The sequence below is a fragment of the Dendropsophus ebraccatus genome, chromosome 1 (genome assembly GCF_027789765.1).
Source record: "Dendropsophus ebraccatus isolate aDenEbr1 chromosome 1, aDenEbr1.pat, whole genome shotgun sequence".
In the NCBI taxonomy this organism is placed as follows: Eukaryota; Metazoa; Chordata; class Amphibia; order Anura; family Hylidae; genus Dendropsophus; species Dendropsophus ebraccatus.
In genome coordinates this window covers 214,799,658-214,823,143 of record NC_091454.1, presented here as the reverse complement: position 1 = coordinate 214,823,143, position 23,486 = coordinate 214,799,658, and the positions used below count along the sequence as shown (strand labels likewise).

At 49.3% G+C, this 23,486-nt stretch overlaps 2 protein-coding genes across 2 annotated transcripts; both read right to left on the bottom strand.

The window, feature by feature from the left end:
• Positions 1-5,658: 5,658 nt before the first annotated feature.
• On the bottom strand, positions 5,659-9,131 carry YJU2B (YJU2 splicing factor homolog B). The gene is made up of 7 exons (XM_069978424.1): positions 9,052-9,131; positions 8,442-8,497; positions 7,538-7,598; positions 7,102-7,244; positions 6,831-7,003; positions 6,377-6,515; positions 5,659-6,123 (listed from the first exon to the last, which is right to left on the bottom strand). Exons 2-7 carry the CDS (start codon positions 8,488-8,490, stop codon positions 5,750-5,752), a joined length of 939 nt encoding a protein of 312 aa, XP_069834525.1. The 5' UTR covers positions 8,491-8,497; positions 9,052-9,131; the 3' UTR covers positions 5,659-5,749.
• Positions 9,132-14,578: 5,447 nt separating this feature from the next.
• Positions 14,579-21,700, bottom strand: LOC138797708 (surfeit locus protein 4-like). Its single transcript, XM_069978295.1, has 6 exons — positions 21,555-21,700; positions 18,396-18,582; positions 18,237-18,313; positions 17,801-17,844; positions 17,223-17,409; positions 14,579-15,292 (listed from the first exon to the last, which is right to left on the bottom strand). Exons 1-6 carry the CDS (start codon positions 21,600-21,602, stop codon positions 15,026-15,028), a joined length of 810 nt encoding a protein of 269 aa, XP_069834396.1. The 5' UTR covers positions 21,603-21,700; the 3' UTR covers positions 14,579-15,025.
• Between the last annotated feature and the right edge of the window lie 1,786 nt (positions 21,701-23,486).

The window sequence follows — 23,486 nt, the reverse complement described above, 5'->3', positions numbered from 1 at the left end:
ACTACAGGGGGAGAGCGCACAGGGGGGCTATATACTACAGGGGGAGAGCGCACAGGGCGGGTCTATATACTACAGGGGGGCTATATACCACTGGGGGAAAGCGCACAGTGGGGCTATATACTACTGGGGGAGCAAAAGGTGGGCTATATACTACTGGGGGAGAGCGCACAGGGGGGCTATAGACTACAGGGGGAAAGCGCACAGGGGGGCTATATACTACAGGGGGAGAGCCCACAGGGGGGCTATATACTACTGGGGGAGAGCGCACAGGGGGGCTATATACTACTGTTGGAGAGCGCACACGGGGGCTATATACTACTGTTGGAGAGCGAACAGGGGGGCTATATACTACTGGGGGAGAGCGCAGAGGGCAGCTATATACTACTGGGGGAGAGCACACAGGGGGGTTATATACTACAGGTGGAGAGCGCTCAGGGGGGCTATATACTACAGGGGGAGAGCCTATGGGGGGCTATATACTACAGGGGGACTATATACTACAGGGGGAGAGCGCACAGGGGGGCTATATACTACAGGGGGAGAGCCTATGGGGGGCTATATACTACAGGGGGACTATATACTACAGGGGGAGAGCGCACAGGGGGGCTATATACTACAGGGGGAGAGCGCACAGGGGGCTATATACTACAGGGAGAGAGCGCACGGGGGGGGCAATATACTACAGGGAGAGAGCGCACGGGGGGGCTATACACTACTGGGGGAGAGTGCACAAGGGGCTACATACTACTGGGGGAGAGCGCACAGGGGGGTTATATACTACAGGGGGAGAGCGCACAGGAGGCTATATACTACAGGGAGGCTATATACTACTGGGGGAGTGTGCTTAGGGGGGCTATATACTACTGGGGGAGAGCGCACAGGGGGGCAATATACTACAGGGGGAGAGGGCACAGGGGGGCTATATACTACATGGGGAGAATGCACAGGGGGGCTATATACTACTGTCGGAGAGCGCAAGCGGGGGCTATATACTACAGGGGGTCTATATACTACAGGGGGAGAGCGCTCAGGGGGGCTTAAGACTACAGGGAGAGAGCGCACGGGGGCTATATACTACAGGGGGCTACATACTACAGGGGGAGTACGCACAGGGGGTCTATATACTACTGGGGGAGAGCGCACAGGGGGGCTATATACTACAGGGGGAGAGCGCACAGGGGGGGGCTATATACTACAGGGGGGCTATATACCACTGGGGGAAAGCGCACAGTGGGGCTATATACTACTGGGGGAGCAAAAGGTGGGCTATATACTACTGGGGGAGAGCGCACAGGGGGGCTATAGACTACAGGGGGAAAGCGCACTCGGGGGCTATATACTACAGGGGGAGAGCCCACAGGGGGGCTATATACTACTGGGGGAGAGCGCACAGCGGGGCTATAGACTACGGGGGGGGGGGGCAATATACTTCAGGGGGAGAGCACACGGGGGCTATATACTACAGGGGGGCTAAATACTACAGGGTGAGAGAGCACACGGGGGGCTATATACTTCAGGGGGAGATCGCACAGGGGGCTAAATACTACAGGGGGGCTAAATACTACAGGGAGAGAGCACACGGGGGGGCTATATATTACAGGGAGAGAGCGCACGGGGGCTATATACTACAGGGGGAGTGCGCACAGGGGGGCTGTTTACTACAAGGGGAGAGCGCACAGGGGTCTATATACTACAGGGGGAGAGCACACGGGGGGCTATATACTACAGGGGGAGAACGCACAGGGGGGCTATATACTACAGGGGGAGAGCGCACAGGGGGGCTATATACTACAGGGGGAGAGCGCACAGGGGGGCTATATACTACTGTTGGAGAGCGCACAGGGGGGCTATATACTACTGGGGGAGTGGACACAGGGGGGCTATATACTACAGGGGGAGAGAGCACAGGGGGGGTATGTACTACAGGGGGAGAGCGCACAGGGGGACTATATACTACATGGGGAGAGTGCACAGGGGGGCTATACACTATAGGGGGTCTATATACTACTGGGGGAGAGTGCACCGGGGGGCTATACACTATAGGGGGTCTATATACTACAGGGGGAGAGCGCACGGGGGCTATATACTACAGGGGGTCTATATACTACTGGGGGAGAGCGCACAGGGGGCTATATTTTACTGGGGGAGCTACAGGTGGGCTATATACTACTGGGGGAGAGCGCAAAGGGGGGCTATATACTAGATGGGGAGAGTGCACAGGGGGTCTATAAACTACTGGGGGAGAGCGCACAGGGGGGTTATATACTACAGGGGGAGAGCGCACAGGAGGCTATATACTACAGGGAGGCTATATACTACTGAGGGAGAGTGCTCAGGGGGGCTATATACTACTGGGGGATAGCGCACAGGGGGGCAATATACTACAGGGGGAGAGGGCACAGGGGGGCTATATACTACATGGGGAGAGTGCACAGGGGGGCTATATACTACTGTCGGAGAGCGCACGCGGGGGCTATATACTACAGGGGGTCTATATACTACAGGGGGAGAGCGCTCAGGGGGGCTAAATACTACAGGGAGAGAGCGCACAGGGGCTGTATACTACAGCAGGAGTGCGCACAGGGGGTCTATATACTACAGGGGGAGAGCACACAGGGGGGCTATATACTACAGGGGGAGAGCGCACAGGGGGGCTATATACTACTGGGGGAGAGGACACAGGAGGCTATATACTACAGGGAGGCTATATACTACTGGGGGAGAGTGCTCAGGGGGGCTATATACTACAGGGGGAGAGCACACAGGGGGGCTATATACTACAGGGGGAGAGCACACAGGGGGGCTATATACTACTGGGGGAGAGGACACAGGGGGGCTATATACTACAGGGGGGGAGCGCACAGGGGGGCTATACACTACTGGTGGAGAGCACACGGGGGCTATATACTACAGGGGGAGAGCGCACAGGGGGGATATATACTACTGGGGGAGAGGACACAGGGGGGTATATACTACAGGGGGAGAGCGCACAGGGGGGCTATATACTACTGGTGGAGAGCACACGGGGGCTATATACTACTAGGGTAGAGCGCACAGGGGGGCTATATACTTCTGGGGGAGAGCGCACAGGGAGGCTATATACTACTGGGGGAGCGCACAGGGGGGCTATATACTACAGGGGGAGAGCGCACAGGGACATCCATTCTGTATGTAAATAGTTTAACAACCTTTGTGAAAAGTTAACAAAACACGTTTACTACTGATGTTCAGCTCGGACCTTCACCTGACAATAGACCCTGGTAAGTGGCCTTCACTAATAGTTGTTGAGTACCCCTGCTCTATATAAAGTGTCTGGTTTCTTACTGTATAATAGACCTTGCATATTATTCTATCATGTGGTGCAAGTTGGATCCTAAAAATTGTAAGATGGATCATGTGACATTATGGCCGTTGTCACACATGCTGATCATATGGCCCCATACACACACCTGTAGGTGTTACCCATCCGTTTTGTGGACATAATCCACGTTACAAAACAATGAGTAAGCCATTGTGCCTCCATGTAACTTGTATGACTGGGTCCCTTCAAATGCGGTCCTGACAGGGTACTGATGTGTGAATGGGAACTAAGGATGCAGCCACACATGAAGGATCTGCTGCAGATTTGCAGATAACTAAATGCATCAGTCTGCAACAGATTCTGTATGTGTGACTGCTTTCTTAAAGGGGTATTTCTCCCCCCCCCCCCCCCTGAAAATTTTTGCATTAATACTTGCCCACCTTTCCATCTTTCTAATATCAATGAATTACGGATTCTTCACAGTTTTGCTGTTATCTAGATGCATTCACCCTCACCAAATGCATAGAATCATCAAATCTCAGTCCAACCCGACACGCTCCCGACTCCCGGCCCCCACCCTCGGAGTCGGCATCAGGTGCTGCTGATCACTCTCCCTCCGACACTGTGTGGCCCCCAGCACTAAACCCCCCCTTCTTACGCACCGCGCTCCCACCGGACCAGTGCACAGTGCGCCACTCCCCCCCAGCCCCCCGGTGAGGTCCACTGTGCAGCCGGATTCCCCCCCCCCCACTGCACAGTACGACCACCACCCTTTCTCACCCGCGGCGCTAACGCCCCTCCACCACCGTACGGCCGGATTCCCCCCCCCCCCCCCCCCCCCGCTAACCTCCGGCGCTCCCGTCCAGTGCATTCTGGCCCGCCCATCCCCCGCTTATCCGTGGCCCACTGCGGCCGGATCCCTCCCCCCACCTCACCAGCCGCGCTCCACAGTGTGGGCGGCCATCCCGCCCCCGTTCTTACTCCAGCACAATTTACAGCGCACAGTGCACCCACCACCCCCGTCCAGCGCACAGTGCGCCCACCCCCCCCTGTGCTCACCCGCAACTCCCTTCAACTCACCTCAGCTACTCCGCTGCCTCACCTCAACCCTGCTACCTCAACTCTGCTATTCCGCTGCCTTAACTCTGCTATATCATGGACCAATCAGGCATAAGCATTACATGATGGGAGATGTAGTTTTCTGGCTGGCGCCATGTTCGATATAGTTCAGCTTTTCAAAAAAAATTTAACTATGGAACAGAAGTAGCTAGAAAAAACGGGAGACATCTCAAAATACTCGGGTGGACTTGGTGAGTAAGACCAGCTAGGTTTGGGAGCATTTTATTTTTTTAGCTCTTGGGGGGGGGGGGGGGATACCCCTTTAAATTAAAAAGTATTGAAATGTCTGTCTGTCTGAACCACAAGTGTCCAACCTAAAAGTTGTGAGGTATGCCATAGTGACAGCCATCTCCTCTACATACTTTTATCTGTGTAATAACACTATCACTGCGGCACTGTAAGCACAGCCATGCGGATAGTATCCAGTGACAATCTGTAACAGAAGAACTGGTCCCGGCACGGCTCCCATCTCATTCCTAGTCCCCAGCATGGCTCCCATCTCATTCCTAGTCTCCAGCATGGCTCCCATCTCATTCCTATTCCCGCAAGGCTCCTATCCCTTTCCTAGTCCTCGGCACGTCCCCCATCCTATTCCTAGTCCCCAGCATAGCTAACATCTCAATCCTAGTCCTCGGCATGTCCCCCAACCCGTTCCTAGTCCCCGGCATGGCTCCCATCTCATTCCTAGTCCCCGGCATGGCTCCCCATCTCATTCCTAGTCCCCGGCATGGCTCCCCATCTCATTCCTAGTCCCCGGCATGGCTCCCCATCTCATTCCTAGTCCCCGGCATGGCTCCCCATCTCATTCCTAGTCCCCGGCATGGCTCCCCATCTCATTCCTAGTCCCCGGCATGGCTCCCCATCTCATTCCTAGTCCCAGGCATGGCTCCCCATCTCATTCCTAGTCCCAAGCATGGCTACTCACCAAATCCTGCTGATCCCTAACAAGACTTGCGTCTCATACCTGCCCCCAGCTTGGCTCTCCCTCTCCTCCACCACCTTCTTGCTCAAGTTTGGTGATGCAACACAGTGATAACCTACATCTGGACTTCTCAGAAGGTTTTACATTAAAAGTACAGGTTGTCTTTGACCGCACCACTGTTACTGGCCGGCTGATCACAGAGAACAATAGACTACATGTAGCAGCGACTGTAATAAATTACACTGCATCTTACAGTCACATTTTTGGTGCAATGTGTCTGGAGGTCTCTATACAGAATAATCACAAAGCCTGAGGATGACATGAAGTTATATATAATATGTACACACAATACACTCCTCCTCCATCTCTGATACTATACACAGTTTATGTCTCATTCGGTACAGCGGCTAAACCTCTGCCTCAGAGCTGGAGTCTGAGTAGTCAGCGACCAGTCCAGATGTAGAGCTCGGGGGTTGGGGGGCAGTACTGCTGCAAGTCCGTGTCTCACTGCCCTCCAGCTGCCCGCATGCCCCATTGCTGCTACCAGCTGCCGTCTCCTCTCCTGTCTCTTTCTTGCTGTCTGTCTGGGTTCCATCTTTTGAAGTCCGTCGTACAACGCCGAGGGCCATGGCAGACGCTCCAGGGCTCAGCGGAGATTTGGGTCGGATGATTAAGTTTTTTATTGAGTTTCCTGTTGTCTGGATCTTCCTGTCGCCCGTGGGGGAGAACCAGGAGCGGCTGCTGATCTCCGAGCGCTTCTTCTGCTGCTTCTGGTCGTACGCTGTGATAGATTAAAGAATCAATGAGGTCGGAAGTGATGAACACGAAAGATTCTAGACCACAAATCACGAATCAGTGATTAAAGAAAAGGAAAGATTCAGACCTGGGCCCCTCCCCCCATAGACATCTTGCCGTGGCTACAAAGAGGGGCTCAGCCCTCCACTCCATCCCGGGCACCTTACTATGCATGCTACACCTGAGCTGATTGTTGGCCTGGCCCTACACTAACCCCTGGTCTCCCCTTCCTTCCTTACACTCCAGGCTGCGATATTTGAGTAGAGCCGCCAGCTTCTTATCCTCCTCGGCCTCCGGGAGAAGCTTCAGGTCCAGTGATGTCTTCTTGAGCAGAGCCTGGTCCCGCTCCTCCTCTTCCCGGATCTGCTTCTTCTCCTCCTAAAAACAAACAATGAGAAGGTGGTGAGATGGCACCCGAATTATACAGTGTCATGGGGTGTTGACTTGCCTTCTGACTGTGCCAAGGTGCCAGTCAGTATGGATCAGCTGCACTGTAACCCTTTAGGGCCGATTCACACAGACTCCGCTCAGAATCCCGCCTGCCTCAGTGTCTCAATGTAATGTGTTGTGCGCCTCCGCTCAAAGAATTGACACGTGCAAAGCATTACATTGAGACGCTGAGACGGGCAGGATTGTAAGCGGAGTCCCAGGTGGGGGTTCCGCTCGGAATTTCCTTAGAGTCCTGTAACTCACCCTAAACTTGCTGCGCAGGAGGCTATTGATGGCGAAGTCGTCCTTCCACGCACTCTGAGCTTCTTGCAGCTCAGACAGTGATGGCGCCGCCCTCTGGAGCTTTTCTTTATCCTTAACTCCATGCTCCAGTTTATACATAGAATCCGTCTCCAGCTTCTGCTTCTCTTCATGTTCTAGGGGTGGCAGGACAATAACATATCAATACACCCTGAAATCTGCTGCTGCCCCCTGTTCATGATCACCCTGCAGCGAGTGGGGCATGAACTCTGACCTGTGGTAAGTATCTGCTCATTCTCCGCCATATCCCAGCGCTCCTCCTTCCTCTGGGCTCCGCTCACAATCAAATAGTCACATGATGCGGGGTCCGTCTGCATCTCAATGTAATTTACACATAAGTGACACTTCATCCTGAACCTGGGAGAGCGGGAAGGAGACAAAGGCAATCAATTAGTAGTGTTAGCACATTAATATTCATCAATGATTGTGCCAGTCCATAAAGGTCACACCACTATATGCCCACTCTCAGAGGGCAAAGGGCATATAGGAGAGGTGATTGAGAGACCCCTATACTTTGTAGACTACAGACTACTGTACTAGAACAGTCTGCTCCCTGAGATTCTACACCAGTAGATTAGACGATGGCTCACAATGCTATTCCTGTGTCTGTACATTACAGGGTTCTGAGCCTGCTACTATCAGCTTATTACCTGTAGATAGGAGTCGTGTAATAATTTCCGACCTTCTTCTTCTCTGCATTATAGCGGACACCTGAAATAAACAGGAATAATAAGAGTCATGACTCATTACTCAGATAAAGGAGGAAAAAAAAAGTAACGTTTAAAGGGGTTCTCCAAATTGTCCCAGGATTTCCAAGCAATATAAAACTATATAAAAAAGTGACTTTAAGGGCTTCTCTACTTTGGACAATTCTTTTTTGTTAGTTGATCACTGGGAATCACAGTGATAACTATAATCTGTGTGTTCAATTTCCCTGCAGCGCCACCACAGGGGATGTTAAAAACTGAAGAGTCCATTTAAATCAATTGGTTGTCTGTGCAATGCAGGACTGGTCCTCCAGGATGAGAGCTGACTAATGGTGCATTTACACAGGCAGATTTATCTGACAGATTTTTAAAGCCAAAGCCAGGAACAGACTATAAACAGGGAATGGGTCATAAAGGAAAGACTGATTTCTCCTCTTTTCAAATCCATTCCTGGTTTTGGCTTCCAAAATCTGTCAGATAAATCTGCCTGTGTAAAACGCACCATAAGAGATGAGGTGTGGTGGTACATGCTGGTTGTGTGTGATTCCCTGACACCTGTCCTGTTCCTGATAGATTCACGAAAAAACACATCATCAATCCAATGACGGAAAATTGCTGAACCATGTGCACCAGAAACATTGTTGTGACTGTTCCCAGGCATAAGATGGCATCAGACAGCTATACGGACCCCACCATTCCTGCCAAGTGTTATAGGATACTATGCATCTGGAACAACAAAAAAAACACCCTCATTTTTTTAGGAATCACTTAGTAGTTTGTGCGTACAAGGTCCCACCGCTCTGACTTTGTTAGGTTAGGGCTATGATGTGAAGATAGAGGCTCTTACCCATTCCTATGTGATTCTTGCAGCCATCACACCAGATGTTATACGGCATCTCAAACCTGCAGGGAGAAGCTTGTGAACTTCCATCCTCACAATTCTATACACACATTTCTGAATGGAGACCTAAAACGTCTGACTTTCCCACTATAATAGATCACTGCATAGGAGAAGCCAGGGGGCATCCCACTGATTTCAGGAACAAGTAGTCCCTTCTGCGTATTCAGAGACCAGTCTCTGTGTATGATACTACAAGTGAACAGAGCGGAGATGCAGTACATGTACAGCCCCACAGGGGTCGCTGCAGCCCATTCATTCTGATAGTCAAGTGGGTGATCCCCATAGATCAGCTAGTTATGACCCTTGTGGGAATGAGCCATCACTTACTACTACATCAGCTTACTGTACTGTGCTCCCAGATACTTGTACATTTTTTAGCATGGTCCCCTATCCCACCTTAGGGACCATCGCCTATCACAAGATTGGGGGTCTGGTGATGCACTCTTTTAAAGTCTATGGGGGATACAGAAGGAACTGAACAAGCAGCCAATGGACAGAGTGGCTCTGTGATGTGTGTATGAGAAGGAGCAGCAGCTCACACCGTGTTTCTCCTTACCTGATGATGAGGATGCCCTGGGACAGCTTCCGGGCCCGCTCCCGAAGCGGGTGACTGTTCCTGTAACGGTTGAGGGAGCCATGCTGCAGGAGGAAAGATATATAACACACATATAAGACAGAACACTACACTATAGAAGCGCTTCCCCACACACATGGTTACACACAGTACCTCATGTACTCCGCAGCCACACTCACCTTGGCCGGGTCAAAGTCAGGAGGATAATACTTGTTGGTTCCTTTTCTCTCACCCTGAAGAAAGACAAAGATCATTTACATAGTTATTATGTGTCCTGGGGGAGAAAACAAGTAACACTCCACCAGTCACTCTCCATCTACTAGAGCAGCCATGATGGGAGTTGTAGTGTTGTAACAGCTGGAAAGCTGCAGGTTGAGGAACACTGCCCTAACTGTGCCTTGTCTGAAGAACTACAAGTCACAGAAACCTTCCCCATGTTGTGTATGGTACTAGAGCACTACAAGCCTCAGCAATCAGTGTCTGATCCCTTTCCCAGCGCCCGGAGCGGCAGTCTGTTAGAAGGCAGTCAGCTGATTGGCGGATTGCAGAGATAACAGAGAGCTTCGCTCATCTTTACTAGGGACGCCAGCGGCCTCCATGACCCCTGACATCCTAGAGCCCATGCACATCCATCCCTACCAGGTGTGGGACTACAACTCTCAGCAACCCTATGCCCCAGACATCTACACATCTCCATTTATCTTGGGACTACAAGTGTCAGCACACCTAAGCTCCTTAAAGGGGTTATCCAGCGCTACAAAAACACGGCCACTTTCTTCCAGAGACAGCCCCGCTCTTGTCTCCAGCTTGGGCGGGGTTTTGCTGCTCAGTTCCATTGAAGTGAATGGAGCTTAATAGCAAACTGCACCTGAACTGGAGACAAGAGTGGTGCTGTCTCTGAAAGAAAGCAGCCATGTTTTTGTAGCGCTGGATAACCCCTTTCAGGTTCTGTCACTATATCTCCCATAAACTCCTGTCACCTTAACAGATGTGGGACTACAAATCCCAGGAACCCCTGCTGCTTCTATGTTTATTGTGGGACTACTACATTCAACTGGCTGCAGTTAGCAGAGTCCCTATCACTGAGTAATTTGTGTCACCATGTCCACCAACTGGGTCTTGTAGTTCCCCCATACACACAGCCGAGGGCTCACTATCACACTCACCATGGTCGCACAGTGTCAGCCCTGGACGTGTCCTCCCTGTGCCGAGAGCTCCTCGCCTCCAAGTCTGTGTTATGGTTGTGGTGCGACAAATAAGCGACTGGAGAAATCATCACATAATGGTTGTCTTCATTTTCGTTTTCAAGACGACGGGTAACATATAGGAATGTCGATGGCCAGCGGTCTACGGCAAAATGGCCGCCGCACTGGAACACAAACGGGAACTGGAGACATGTACTATGCCACGTGATGCATTTCGAGATGCTCATGTGATCTGACGGTGGCTCTCTGGGGACAAAACTCCTTCCGCGCTCTATTTTATGGCAAGGATGGGGAACCTTTGGTCCTCCAGCTGTTGCAAAACTACAATTCCCATCATGCCTGGACAGCCGAAGCGTAGCTTCGGCTGTCCAGGCATGATGGGAATTGTAGTTTTGCAACAGCTGGAGGGGCCAAAGGTTCCCCATCTCTGCTTTATGGTCTACTGGTGTCCCCCAACCTATGGCAAACCACAACTTCCAGAATACCCAGGGTATGCTGGGAGTTGTAGTCTTTCCAGCAGCTTTTAAGTTACAGTTTGGGGAACCTGAGTCTAGATATGATGAAGAATTTTCCCCAGTTTTTCATCTGTCCACTAGTGGGCGCCATGTGATAACCTTTTCTTATGTAGCACAATTCTGAGGGTACAAGGAGGGGGAGGCTGAATTGTTACCTGAGTGTAGGACCTGTATGGCTATGTTCACACAATGTAAAAATAAGCGCAAATAACAGCTGTTGTTATTTTTACACTGTGTGAACATGGCCTATGGTATGAGTGAGGATTTATACAGCATTGCTGAGTATGTTGGCGCTATATAAGCAGCAGGAAATAAATACAGTCAGCCTTGTCCTTGTCTCTCTCCTAGAAAATAGGGTCAGTAGAAGGCCCCTGCGTCCATGTACTCTCCATCATCTCTGCTGGCTCCCTAAGAATATGTACACTGTGAGCGCCCTCTAATGGTGGCTGCTGGCAGGACTTTATGTCTTCTGAAGGACCTGTTATGAGATGGGGGGGGGGGGGGGGGGGGGGGTCAGATCACCCCTTTAACATGATTTCTGTCTTCCTGCATACATAATTATTAATGAGCTCAATAAGACCTGTAAATACTGTATGCAGTGAGCACCCCCTAGTGGCCAGACAGAAAGTTATTTTTTTTACACTACAGCATAGGAAGGTAAGGACAGGGCCAATTTTCCTCCTTGTGTTTAAAAGGCCATAGCACTTGAATTTTTCCACCTAGAAACCCACACGAGCCCTTATTTTTTGTGTCACTAATTGTACTTTGCAATGCCAGGCTGAATCTTTGCATAAAGTACACTGCAAAACCAGAAAAAAATTCAAAGTGTGATGAAATTGAAAAAAAATCCAAAAACGCATTTCTTTTATTTGGGGGGTTTGTGTTTTTACACCATCCGCCCTGGGGTAAAACTGACTTGTTATGCATGTTCCTCAAGTCGTTACGATTACAACGATATATAACATGTATAACTTATATTGTATCTGATGGCCTGTAAAAAATTCAAACCATTGTTAACAAATATACGTCACTTAAAATCGCTCCATTCCCAGGCTTATAACGCTTTTATCCTTTGGTCTATGGGGCTCTATGAGGTGTCATTTCTTGCGCCATGATGTGTTCTTTCTATCGGTACCTTGATTGCGCATATACAACTTTTTGATCGCTTTTTATTACATTTTTTCTGGATTTGATGCGACCAAAAATGCACTTTGGGATTTTTTTGCGCTGATGCCGTTTACCGTGCGAGATCAGTAATGTGATTAATTAATAGTTCGGGCGATTACGCACACGGCGATACAAAACATGTTTATTTATTTATTTACTTTTATTTATAACATGGGAAAAGGGGGGGTGATTCAAACTTTTATTAGGGGAGGGGGCTTTTTTTACTAATAACAACACTTTTATTTTAACTTTTACACTTATACTAGAAGCCCCCCTGGGGTTAGGGTTATTCCCCCCGGGGGTTAGGGTTATTCCCCCTGGGGTTAGGGTTATTCCCCCTGGGGAACTTCTAGTATATACACTCAGATCTCTCATTGAGATCTCTGCTGTATAGTTATACAGCATAGATCAATGAGATCAGCACTCGTTTGCTTTCGGCTGCTGCAGCCGAAAACAAACGAGTGCCGAGCCAGGGTCGGCACCATCTTGGAGCGGACCCCGGCCGGCACCACACACGGAGATCGCTCCTCCAGGACAACGTCCCGGAGGAGCGATCTCTCCCACTAGACACCAGAGAAATGCTGCAGCCGGTAATCGGAGGCAGCTGTCAACTTTGACATCTGCCTCCGATTACCTGATTAGCGGGCACGGCGATCACACCGTGCCCGCTAATAGCCGCGATCCCGGGCTACACGCTGGACCCGGGATTGCGGCGGTTCAGAGCAGGGTCGCCGCGCGGCCCCGCTCTGAACACCTCCTGGGGACATATGACGTACCGATACGTCATATGTCCTTAAGAGGTTAAAGGGGTTATCCAGCGCTACAAAAACATAGCCACTTTTCCCCCTCTCTTGTCTCCAGTTCAGGTGCAGTTTGCAATTAAGCTCCATTTACTTCAATGGAACTGAGTTTCAAAACCCCACCCAAACTGGAGACAACAGTAGGGGGAAAGTGGCCATGTTTTTGTAGCGCTGGATAACACCTTTAAAGCTCTGTATTAGAAAATCATGAAATAATCAGCCTTAAAGGGGTTGTCCAGCGAAAATCTTTTTCTTTCAAATCAACTGGTGTCAAAGTTATATAGAGTTATAATTTACTTCTATTAAAAAATCTCAAGTCTTCCCATATTCATTAGCTGCTGTATGTCCTGCAAATGTTTTATTTTCAGTCTGACACAGTGCTCTCTGCTGACATTTCTGGCCGAGATAGGAACTATCCAGATTGGGAGAGGTTTTCTATGGGGATTCATAGAAAACCGAGACAGCCAGAGATGTCAGCAGAGAGCACAGTCTGACTGAAAATAAAACAACAGTTCCTGCAGGACATACAGCAGCTGATAAGTATGGGAAGACCTAGATTTTTTTTTAAATAAAAGTAAATTACAAATGTATATAACTTTCTGACACTAGTTGATTTAAAAGAAAAAGGTTTTCGCTAGACAACCCCTTTAACATGTAGGGGCCCAGCGCAACAAAGTACCGCATGGTGTCCACTAACATACATGGTTGTCTATTGATATGTGTGGCATCTGCAGTACTACAACTCCTATCATGCTTTGGCTGTTTATTCATGATAGGAATTGTAGTTTCGCAACAGCTTGAGGGACGCAGCTTCACTATGCTTGCTTTGGGGAAATCTGATACTTAATGATGGGGGCTGCGGACCACCCTGTCATTAGCGGAGATCAGAGCCAGTATAATCTGGTTGGTTATGAGGAGCTGTACCCCCCCCCCCCCCCCCCCAAGTCTTCTTTGCACTTGGTGTAGGACTTGGTGGAGTCTAGTACATAAAGTTACTCCTCCACAAAGGTTTCTATCACAGAGGAGTCACAGTGTATACAGCCCTGATGTCATATATAAGGTCACATAGGTGATATACAGTCATCTATATATAAGGTCATAGAGGTGAGAGAGTCATATAAAAAGGTCAGGGAGAGTATGGATAGTAACAAAAAAATTTGATAAAAAAATAAATAAATTAATATATATATATATATATATTAGAGAGAGAGAGAGAGAGAGAGAGAGAGAGAGAGAGAGAGAGAGAGAGAGAGAGAGAGAGAGAGAGAGAGAGAGAGAGAGAGAGTCACAGCTGACATACAGTCATACATACATGTTCACAGAGGTGATAGTAATTAGAGATAAGCGAACCTGGAGCATGCTCGAGTGGATCTGAACCCGAACGTTCGGTATTTGATTAGCGGGGGCTGCTGAAGTTGGATAAAGCTCTGAGGTTGTCTGGAAAACATGGATACAGCCAATGACTATATCCATGATTTCCACATAGCCTTAGGGCTTTATCCAACTTCAGCAGCCACCGCTAATCAAATGCCGAAAGTTCGGGTTCGGATGGACTGGAGCATGCTGGAGGTTCACTCATCTCTAATAGTAAATATATATCACAGCTGATATACAGTCATACATATAAGTTCAGAGAGATTTTATATATATATATGTGTATGTATATATGTTACTATGTCACAGCTGATAACCAGTCATACATATAAGTTCAGAGAGATGATAGTAACATATATACATACATTATATATATATATATATGTGTATGTATGTATGTTACTATGTCACAGCTGATAACCAGTCATACATATAAGGTCACAGAACGTTCTCACTCTGAAAATAGTCATTTATTTAAAAAAACGTTCATACAAATCTTCCTGATATAATAAAAGGTTTCTATTTGTGCCGCTTCCGGCGCTGTGACTCTTATTGTAGGAGCCGAGATGGATGACACTTCCAGTGATGTCGGGGGGCCCGGCTGTAATCAGTGACCCATGCAGGTAGTGTGACCGGAGGAATATCGGGGTGCCAGGCCTGTGTGGACCCTGCTCAGATGATAAGGGGTATAGGATAGGCCAGTATGGGCACAGCTTGGTGATCTATGGACAGCCATCCCTGGCATCTCTTATCCTTATAAAGAATACAATATAATTCTAGGTTTCCTCACTGAATGGAACAAGTGACTCCATGCTCCCCCGCTGAATGGAATGTTCCTGTCAGATGGCATAATGCTATTGGCTGCAACATAGAAATGGCGTCCATGTGAGGCCGGTCACCACTTCTTTTTGTGTTCGTCCATTGAGACCCCACCAGGGCCCAAAGCCACAACCAGCAGCAGCCCCCCCATGACGGACAGGGTCTGGAAGAAGTCGTACTTCAGGAAGTCATGCATGGGGCGGTAGGAGGGTATTGTCCAGAAGGCGTTCTGAAGCACATTGATGATCATGAGCCACAGGACCAGCGTCAGAGCTGCCAGCTTAGTCTTAAAGCCAATGGCAACCAATATGATGAGAGTCAAGCCAACAATGTCCTGGAAAATCTGAAGAAGAGATGAAGACAAGGATTATGTATGGTGCATCATGGCCTCCCCCTACATCCAATACACGGCCCTCCGGGGTAACCAGTACCAATATCCTACCACCAATACACTATGCATGCAGTGCCCACATCCCAAACCCATACATACAGTATCCAGGGCTCCCCACCTCCACCCATACATACAGTATCCAGGGCTCCCCTCCACCACCATACATACAGTATCCAGGGCTCCCCTCCCCCACCATACATACAGTATCCAGAGCTCCCCACCACCACCATACATACAGTATCCAGGGCTCCCCACCTCCACCCATACATACAGTATCCAGGGCTCCCCACCTCCACCCACACATACAGTATCCAGAGCTCCCCACCACACATACAGTATCCAGAGCTCCCCACCATACATACAGTATCCAGGGCTCCCCACCTCCACCCATACATACAGTATCCAGAGCTCCCCACCACCACCCATACATACAGTATCCAGAGCTCCCCACCACCACCATACATACAGTATCCAGAGCTCCCCACCACCACCATACATACAGTATCCAGGGCTCCCCTCCACCACCATACATACAGTATCCAGGGCTCCCCTCCACCACCATACATACAGTATCCAGGGCTCCCCTCCACCACCATACATACAGTATCCAGGGCTCCCCTCCACCACCATACATACAGTATCCAGGGCTCCCCTCCACCACCATACATACAGTATCCAGGGCTCCCCTCCACCACCATACATACAGTATCCAGGGCTCCCCTCCACCACCATACATACAGTATCCATGGACCCATCCCCTGCATATACAACACCCACCTATAATACATATAACATCGGATGCCCTCCTTCCCAACATGGCACTGTATATCCAGCACCAATCTCCTACCACCAATTCATACTATAATCCTATATTACCACCAGCCTCCCCAGGCATACACTATATTTATCCTACAAAAATGGGCTATACACCAGTATACTCACAATCTCAAAAATCTTTATTAAATAATTATATTAAAATTATAAATGCAGAGCAGAATAAAAATATTCCTTCACACAGGATGGTAATACACAGTAATATACAGTATTGGAGGACAATTAGCTATAGCATAATAAAGCCCACAGTGGATACAAATAACCTGATCATATAAATAAAATGGCGTAATGCCTCCATAAAGTGCTGCAGATCTCCATATCTCCTCTAGATACTAAAGTGCATGTGCCAATACAGTCTCATATAAGTAAAATAGCATCCAGAAGACCGAAAAACTGTGACATTACCTGTGCTACTGTGTGTAGTTCCCCCCAACGCGCGTTTCGCGTCTGGCTTGATCACGGAGGCAGCCTCCGTGATCAAGCCAGACGCGAAACGCGCGTTGGGGGGAACTACACACAGTAGCACAGGTAATGTCACAGTTTTTCGGTCTTCTGGATGCTATTTTACTTATATGAGACTGTATTGGCACATGCACTTTAGTATCTAGAGGAGATATGGAGATCTGCAGCACTTTATGGAGGCATTACGCCATTTTATTTATATGATCAGGTTATTTGTATCCACTGTGGGCTTTATTATGCTATAGCTAATTGTCCTCCAATACTGTATATTACTGTGTATTACCATCCTGTGTGAAGGAATATTTTTATTCTGCTCTGCATTTATAATTTTAATATAATTATTTAATAAAGATTTTTGAGATTGTGAGTATACTGGTGTATAGCCCATTTTTGTAGGATAAAAACACCAATTCATACTGTATACTGTGCACTGTGTCCAGCATTAACCTCCTAATGCCCACAGTGTGCCAGCCTTCCCCATCCATCAATGCATTCAGCATCCTGCCTATATGCCGCCAGCCTTCAGCATCACCTCCCACCCCTCAGAACCATGTGCCCCTCCTCCCCACACTGCCCCATGACTCACAGTGAAAACGCTGGCATTGAAGTGCAGCAGGGTCATAAACATGAGGATGAGCAGCACACGGCCCCCCAACTGCATGTACTGGCGGGGGGATGTGTCCCCTACACTGGGCACACCAGCAAACATGGTTTTGCCTTCAGAGCGGGACTCGGCCAGGAGCAGCAGAAGACCCCCGCCTAGAGCCATGTTTCTGGAGAGAAAAAGGAAGGAAACACAATGACGCAATGAGACAAGATGGTGACATCTGACATCAGGACAATGTCCATCAACAGAGATTAAAGGGGCTGTCCACCTTTCTCTCCACCAAAAGGTTTATAGCTTACTGGTTATGTTCAGTCCTGTGGGTGGAGGTGGACATGAATGAATATCCCCTTTAAATCTTACAGAAAATGTTGATCTCTTATGGTGCCTTTACACAGAGATTTATCTGTCAAATTTTTGAAGCCAAAGCCAGTAACAGACTATAAACAGGGAAGTCATGAAGGAAATACTGAGATTTCTCCTCTTTTCAAGTCAATTCCTGGCTTTGGCTTCAAAAATCTGTCTGTGTGAACACACCATTACACACCTCCGATACTAACCTCATGAGGAACTTCACATCCCACAGGATATTGTAGACAATGGTCTGAAAAAAAAAAAAAAAAAACTAGTATCCATCGCATTTAGATTCTGCAGCCTCCTTGCCGAGCTGATCATAAAGATTACAATGCTGTCCTGGCTATAGTACCTCCTCTCCAGCACTAGGTGGCGCTGTGGTCCTGGTAATACATTGGGCCTATGTCTTAGCACAGGATTCTTATACTGCAGTGGGAGGGGCAGAACAATCACGTCGTGAACAGTCACTTGCACGCTGACCCGCAAGATTCCCAGCGGCGATCATGCCACGTTAGCGTGGGGTAATATAAGCGTGATATGCCATGGATGAGGGGGGCTGTGCATCGCATAAGGCACAACAAGCAATCAATACTATGAATGGGACTGCAGTCTGTGCTGCTATAACACGGGCACCGAGCTCACCTGCAGGACGATGATGGTGAAGAGGCCCAGGCAGGCGTATGGGACGAACCTCCTCGCCAGGACCAGGACGCAGCCCGCTAAACACAGACACACAGCGTTATCATCATGGAGGAGGCAGGGGGCGGTGGGGGGCACACAACAGTATTATGGGGGTCTCACCCAGCTGTCCCAGCATGTTAATAAGAACAAAGAGCGTGGCCAGGAAGGTGCCGCAGCTCCAGGACATGCTGATGTAATCCCGCTGCTCGTTCCACTGCAGCCACATCCGCAGCCCGTCCTCCAGGAAGGTGCTGACCAGACACAGGTGGGCCAGGTGCGGGAGATAGCGCTTCGTCACGCGGAGGAACTGGGAACGGAAAACGGGAGAGAGAGTCAGCCATGTCCCCTACTGCCCTATAGCAGGGATGGGGAACCTGCCACAGAACTACAAAGCCCATAAAGCTAAAGCTTTGGCTGTCCAGGCATGATGGGAGTTGTAGTTCTGTGGCAGGTTCCCCACCCCTGCCCAATATACGGTACAGCAACATTTTCCCTTTAAGTAAGCCTTGTGCAAATATCAGGAGTTTATCGTAATCTTGTGTATGCCCAGACGCCATGATGCCAGGGAGCGCTGCCAGCCGGGCACAGCTTTATTTGTAGGTTACATTACTACAACCTCTGCAAATATTTAGTGATGAAGCATGAAGCAGAGATGAAAGCACCAAGAACAGAAGGATTTAGGGATCACCCCCCCCTGATCCCCTTTAGCCTCGGCCCTTATCTTGCTATACGTCCACTGTCTATATTCTGTCCAATGATCAAAACCTATTTCCCAAGATGCAACACTGTGTCAGCCTCCAAACCCAGATATACTACCCCCCCCCCCCCAACCAAGCCTGCTGGTTTTAATGATCTGTACAGCATGCAATATCAATGTGTGGTCACCTGGTGGCGCTGTAGTGCTCATCTTATAGAACCTATATAACACCTGACATAGGCGTTATATAAGGACAGGTCAGCTATATAACAGTGGGGTATCACATGATCAGTAATATATGTACACAGTGACCCCACCAGCAGAATAGTGAGTGCAGCTCTTGAGTATAATACAGGATCAGTAATGTAATGTATGTACACAGTGACCCCACCAGCAGAATAGTGAGTGCAGCTCTGGAGTATAATACAGGATGTAACTCAGGATCAGTATAGGATAGTTTTATAGTGGGAGATAATCACATGATCAGCTTATAAAGTAGGACTCCTACCCCTGCTTGATTATATCAGGGATCTGCTGCTTCTTCCTGGCAGTGCAGAAAGTCGTCTGAGAATTATTATAATTGCTGATAATGAATTTGCCGGAAATGACGGAATTGATGCAAGTTATGGGGAAGATGGCGTATTGTATGACACTATAGATGAGCTGGACCGGTCATCAGCCAAGAACACCTAGTCATCACAGTACTGCCCAAACCTAGATCATACACTGCCCTGCCTTACAGATGAGGACGGTGCCAATATCCCGGGACTTCCTCAGAGAACACTGGTTGTGGCATATCACACTGCTCTGAGGATGCCGAGGACAGAGCGAAACATGTAGGGAGGGAAGAAACAGGTAAGAGTCCCCTGCCGCCAGCAATAAACAGTGCAGAATACGCTCAAAGTTAGTATTGTGTATATAAGTACACTGCACCTGCTGCCCCACATTCATCTTCTAGCAGTCATTTACTGGTATAAACCCACCTATTGCTCATATAGCACCAACATATTGTGTAGTACTGTACAGTGAGCCCTCCCATACCCCCTAGTGGCTGCAGGGATGACTGTGAGGCCTGATGGGTAGCATACAATGTGATCTGTACAGGTGCAGGAGGTACAAGGGTTTCCTATCATCACCGTTCTATTCATTCCTATGGAGCGACAGAAAGAGCAGAGGACGCCAGAAGATCGTTGTACTCCGCTCTTTCCGTCACTCCATAGGAATGTACACAGATGTGGGTCGCGTGCCGTACCCGCGGCTCTAAACATAAGACAGTGGGGCCCGATACGGTGGTGGGTGCGGAGGTCGGACCCTCTGCGACCACCTACTTATCCCCTATCCTGTGTATTGGGGGGAAATTATTTTTTTCCTGGACAACCTCTCTAAGTATATCAGCAGAATGTACCAGCAGAAGCTTTTGCCCCATTTCCCATATATACCACTTGCTATGCTCTAGTTTAAAGGGTTTCTTGGGCTAAAACCTGTCCGACACTTAGCAATCCCACCTTAGTGCCTTCATATAGAGAGGACAAAGGCGGAAGCAGACAGCGCCATATATTGTATAGTGGCCGAGCTGAGTTACTGCACTCATTTAAGGGAAGGTATTCCAATACAGCCAGTACCAAACATATGGAGCTGTGTATGCAAGTGCTGTCGCTTTAGTCAGCGACTGATCAGTGGGGTGCAGGAGTCAGACCCCCAAAAGTAAGATAGCCTACCAGATAAGAAGTGAATGAAGCAGAGTTGTAATCCCACACACAACCTGAGGACAGGGGTGGCACTGTTTTTGGAAGAAAGCTGTTACGTTTTTCTAATCTTCGATAACCCCTTTGAGGGGAACCAACCCATAAGAGATCCTTGATATAGGGTTAGACAGGGGTCACATGACCATATGATTGTCACCACCATTTGTAGGTCACGGTGCGACCTTATATATTTACACTAAGTGCAACGTCTTGCGATCCAGTGTGTCATGGCGATTTTAGGTTGTACCGACAGCCATAGGATATCAGGGGATGATAGGAGTGGAGAACACGGATTTACACATCATGTCTCCAGCAGAGTCATCCACCGATTACCCCTTTAAGAACAGAGGTCCATGGTTACATAGCGCCAACATGGCGGGCGTTGCCACAGCAGCAGTATGGACGCACAGTCGGTATCTACCAGTAACAGTGGCGGAGTGACTGACAAGGCCACATAAGATTAGTATTGGGGAGACCAGGTGACATAATGGCAGCCATGATGGTACAGGAGTGTCTGCAACCAATGCAGAACTACAAGTCCCCTAATGCCCTGTGTGTCTGCCATCACTCTGCACTCACTGCCTGTAACTGGGCCCTAACAGCCGCACTGAAAGGCTGTGATAATGACCAGTCCAATTAATTAATAACTCCCCCCTGTCAATCCCACATGGTGTCTTCCAAGCATCACACATACCTAGCGGAACATACCAACAGCTGCTTCAGGTAGGAGAACCTGGACTGTACCATGTCACTGATAAGGAGGGTCTCCTGAGCTGAGTGACAGTAGAGTAGTGACCCGGGGGTCACGGATCAGGGATCATGGCGGAGGGTCGTTACCTGGTCAGCCAGCTCCTCGGCTGCTCCCATCAGATTCGCGGGCGCCATCTCCTCCTCTACCGTTAGTCAGTGAGCCCGTCCGTCTAGCAATCAGACTGGCACTAGCAGCAGGGGGCGCGACCCCGCGGCATGGCGTCTTCTTCATGTCCCGCTGCTATTGGTGGATACCTGGCGATAAACGAGGTCACGTTTCTATTTCCACCAATAGCAGCGTCCCAGCTCACTGCTTCATTGAGTTGTGCAATATCAGTGAAAATCGGCGGCGTCCATGTTAGGTAAGGGCGACTTGCCCTCACTGTCAACGTGGACAGAGTGAAAGTATAGGGGAGCGTTATAGAGAGGAGGCGAGTGCTGATATAACGCACGGTGCTACCCTAAGTGCGGTCATGAGACGCACAGTGTGTACAGGTACATGTTTACACAACACATGGTATACCCAGGAAACTGGAGGAGGAGCTAAAGCGTGACAACCAGTGATGTGTGTCAGCTAGATGCTGAGTAGTAGTCACTCACTCATAGCAGATGATACCATGGGCAGCACCCAGCAGGTGGCGCCAGAGATCACAGCAGGAAGCTTCTAAGGGTGGGGGCACAAGCAATGATGGCGCCCCTGACCCAGCCACCTGCTAGACATATGACATCACAAGAGCATCCCCCTGCTGGGTACTACATCTACCTGCACTATGGCGCATGTTATGGGAGGAGACATATGACATGATGGGGGCATCCCCCTGCTGGGTACCACATCTACCTGCACTATGGCGCATGTTCTGGGAGGAGACATATGACATCACAAGGGCATCCCCCTGCTGGGTACTACATCTACCTGCACTATGGCGCATGTTATGGGAGGAGACATATGACATGACGAGGGCATCCCTCTTCTGGGTACCACATCTACCAGCACTATGGCGCATGTTATGGGAGGAGACATATGACATCACAAGGGCATCCCCCTGCTGGGTACCACATCTACCTGCACTATGGCGCATGTTATGGGAGGAGACATATGACATCACAAGGGCATCCCCCTGCTGGGTACCACATCTACCCGCACTATGGCGCATGTTATGGGAGGAGACATATGACATGACGAGGGCATCCCCCTGCTGGGTACCACATCTACCCGCACTATGGCGCATGTTATGGGAGGAGACATATGACATGACGAGGGCATCCCCCTGCTGGGTACTACATCTACCCGCACTATGGCGCATGTTATGGGAGGAGACATATGACATGACGAGGACATCCCCCTGCTGGGTACCACATCTACCCGCACTATGGCGCATGTTATGGGAGGAGACATATGACATGACGAGGACATCCCCCTGCTGGGTACTACATCTACCTGCACTATGGCGCATGTTATGGGAGGAGACATATGACATGACGAGGGCATCCCCCTGCTGGGTACTACATCTACCCGCACTATGGCGCATGTTATGGGAGGAGACATATGACATGACGAGGGCATCCCCCTGCTGGGTACTACATCTACCTGCACTATGGCGCATGTTATGGGAGGAGACATATGACATGACGAGGGCATCCCCCTGCTGGGTACTACATCTACCCGCACTATGGCGCATGTTATGGGAGGAGACATATGACATGACGAGGACATCCCCCTGCTGGGTACCACATCTACCTGCACTATGGCGCAATTTATGGGAGGAGACATATGACATCACAAGGGCATCCCCCTGCTGGGTACCACATCTACCTGCACTATGGCGCATGTTATGGGAGGAGACATATGACATGACGAGGGCATCCCCCTGCTGGGTACCACATCTACCCGCACTATGGCGCATGTTATGGGAGGAGACATATGACATGACGAGGACATCCCCCTGCTGGGTACTACATCTACCTGCACTATGGCGCATGTTATGGGAGGAGACATATGACATGACGAGGGCATCCCCC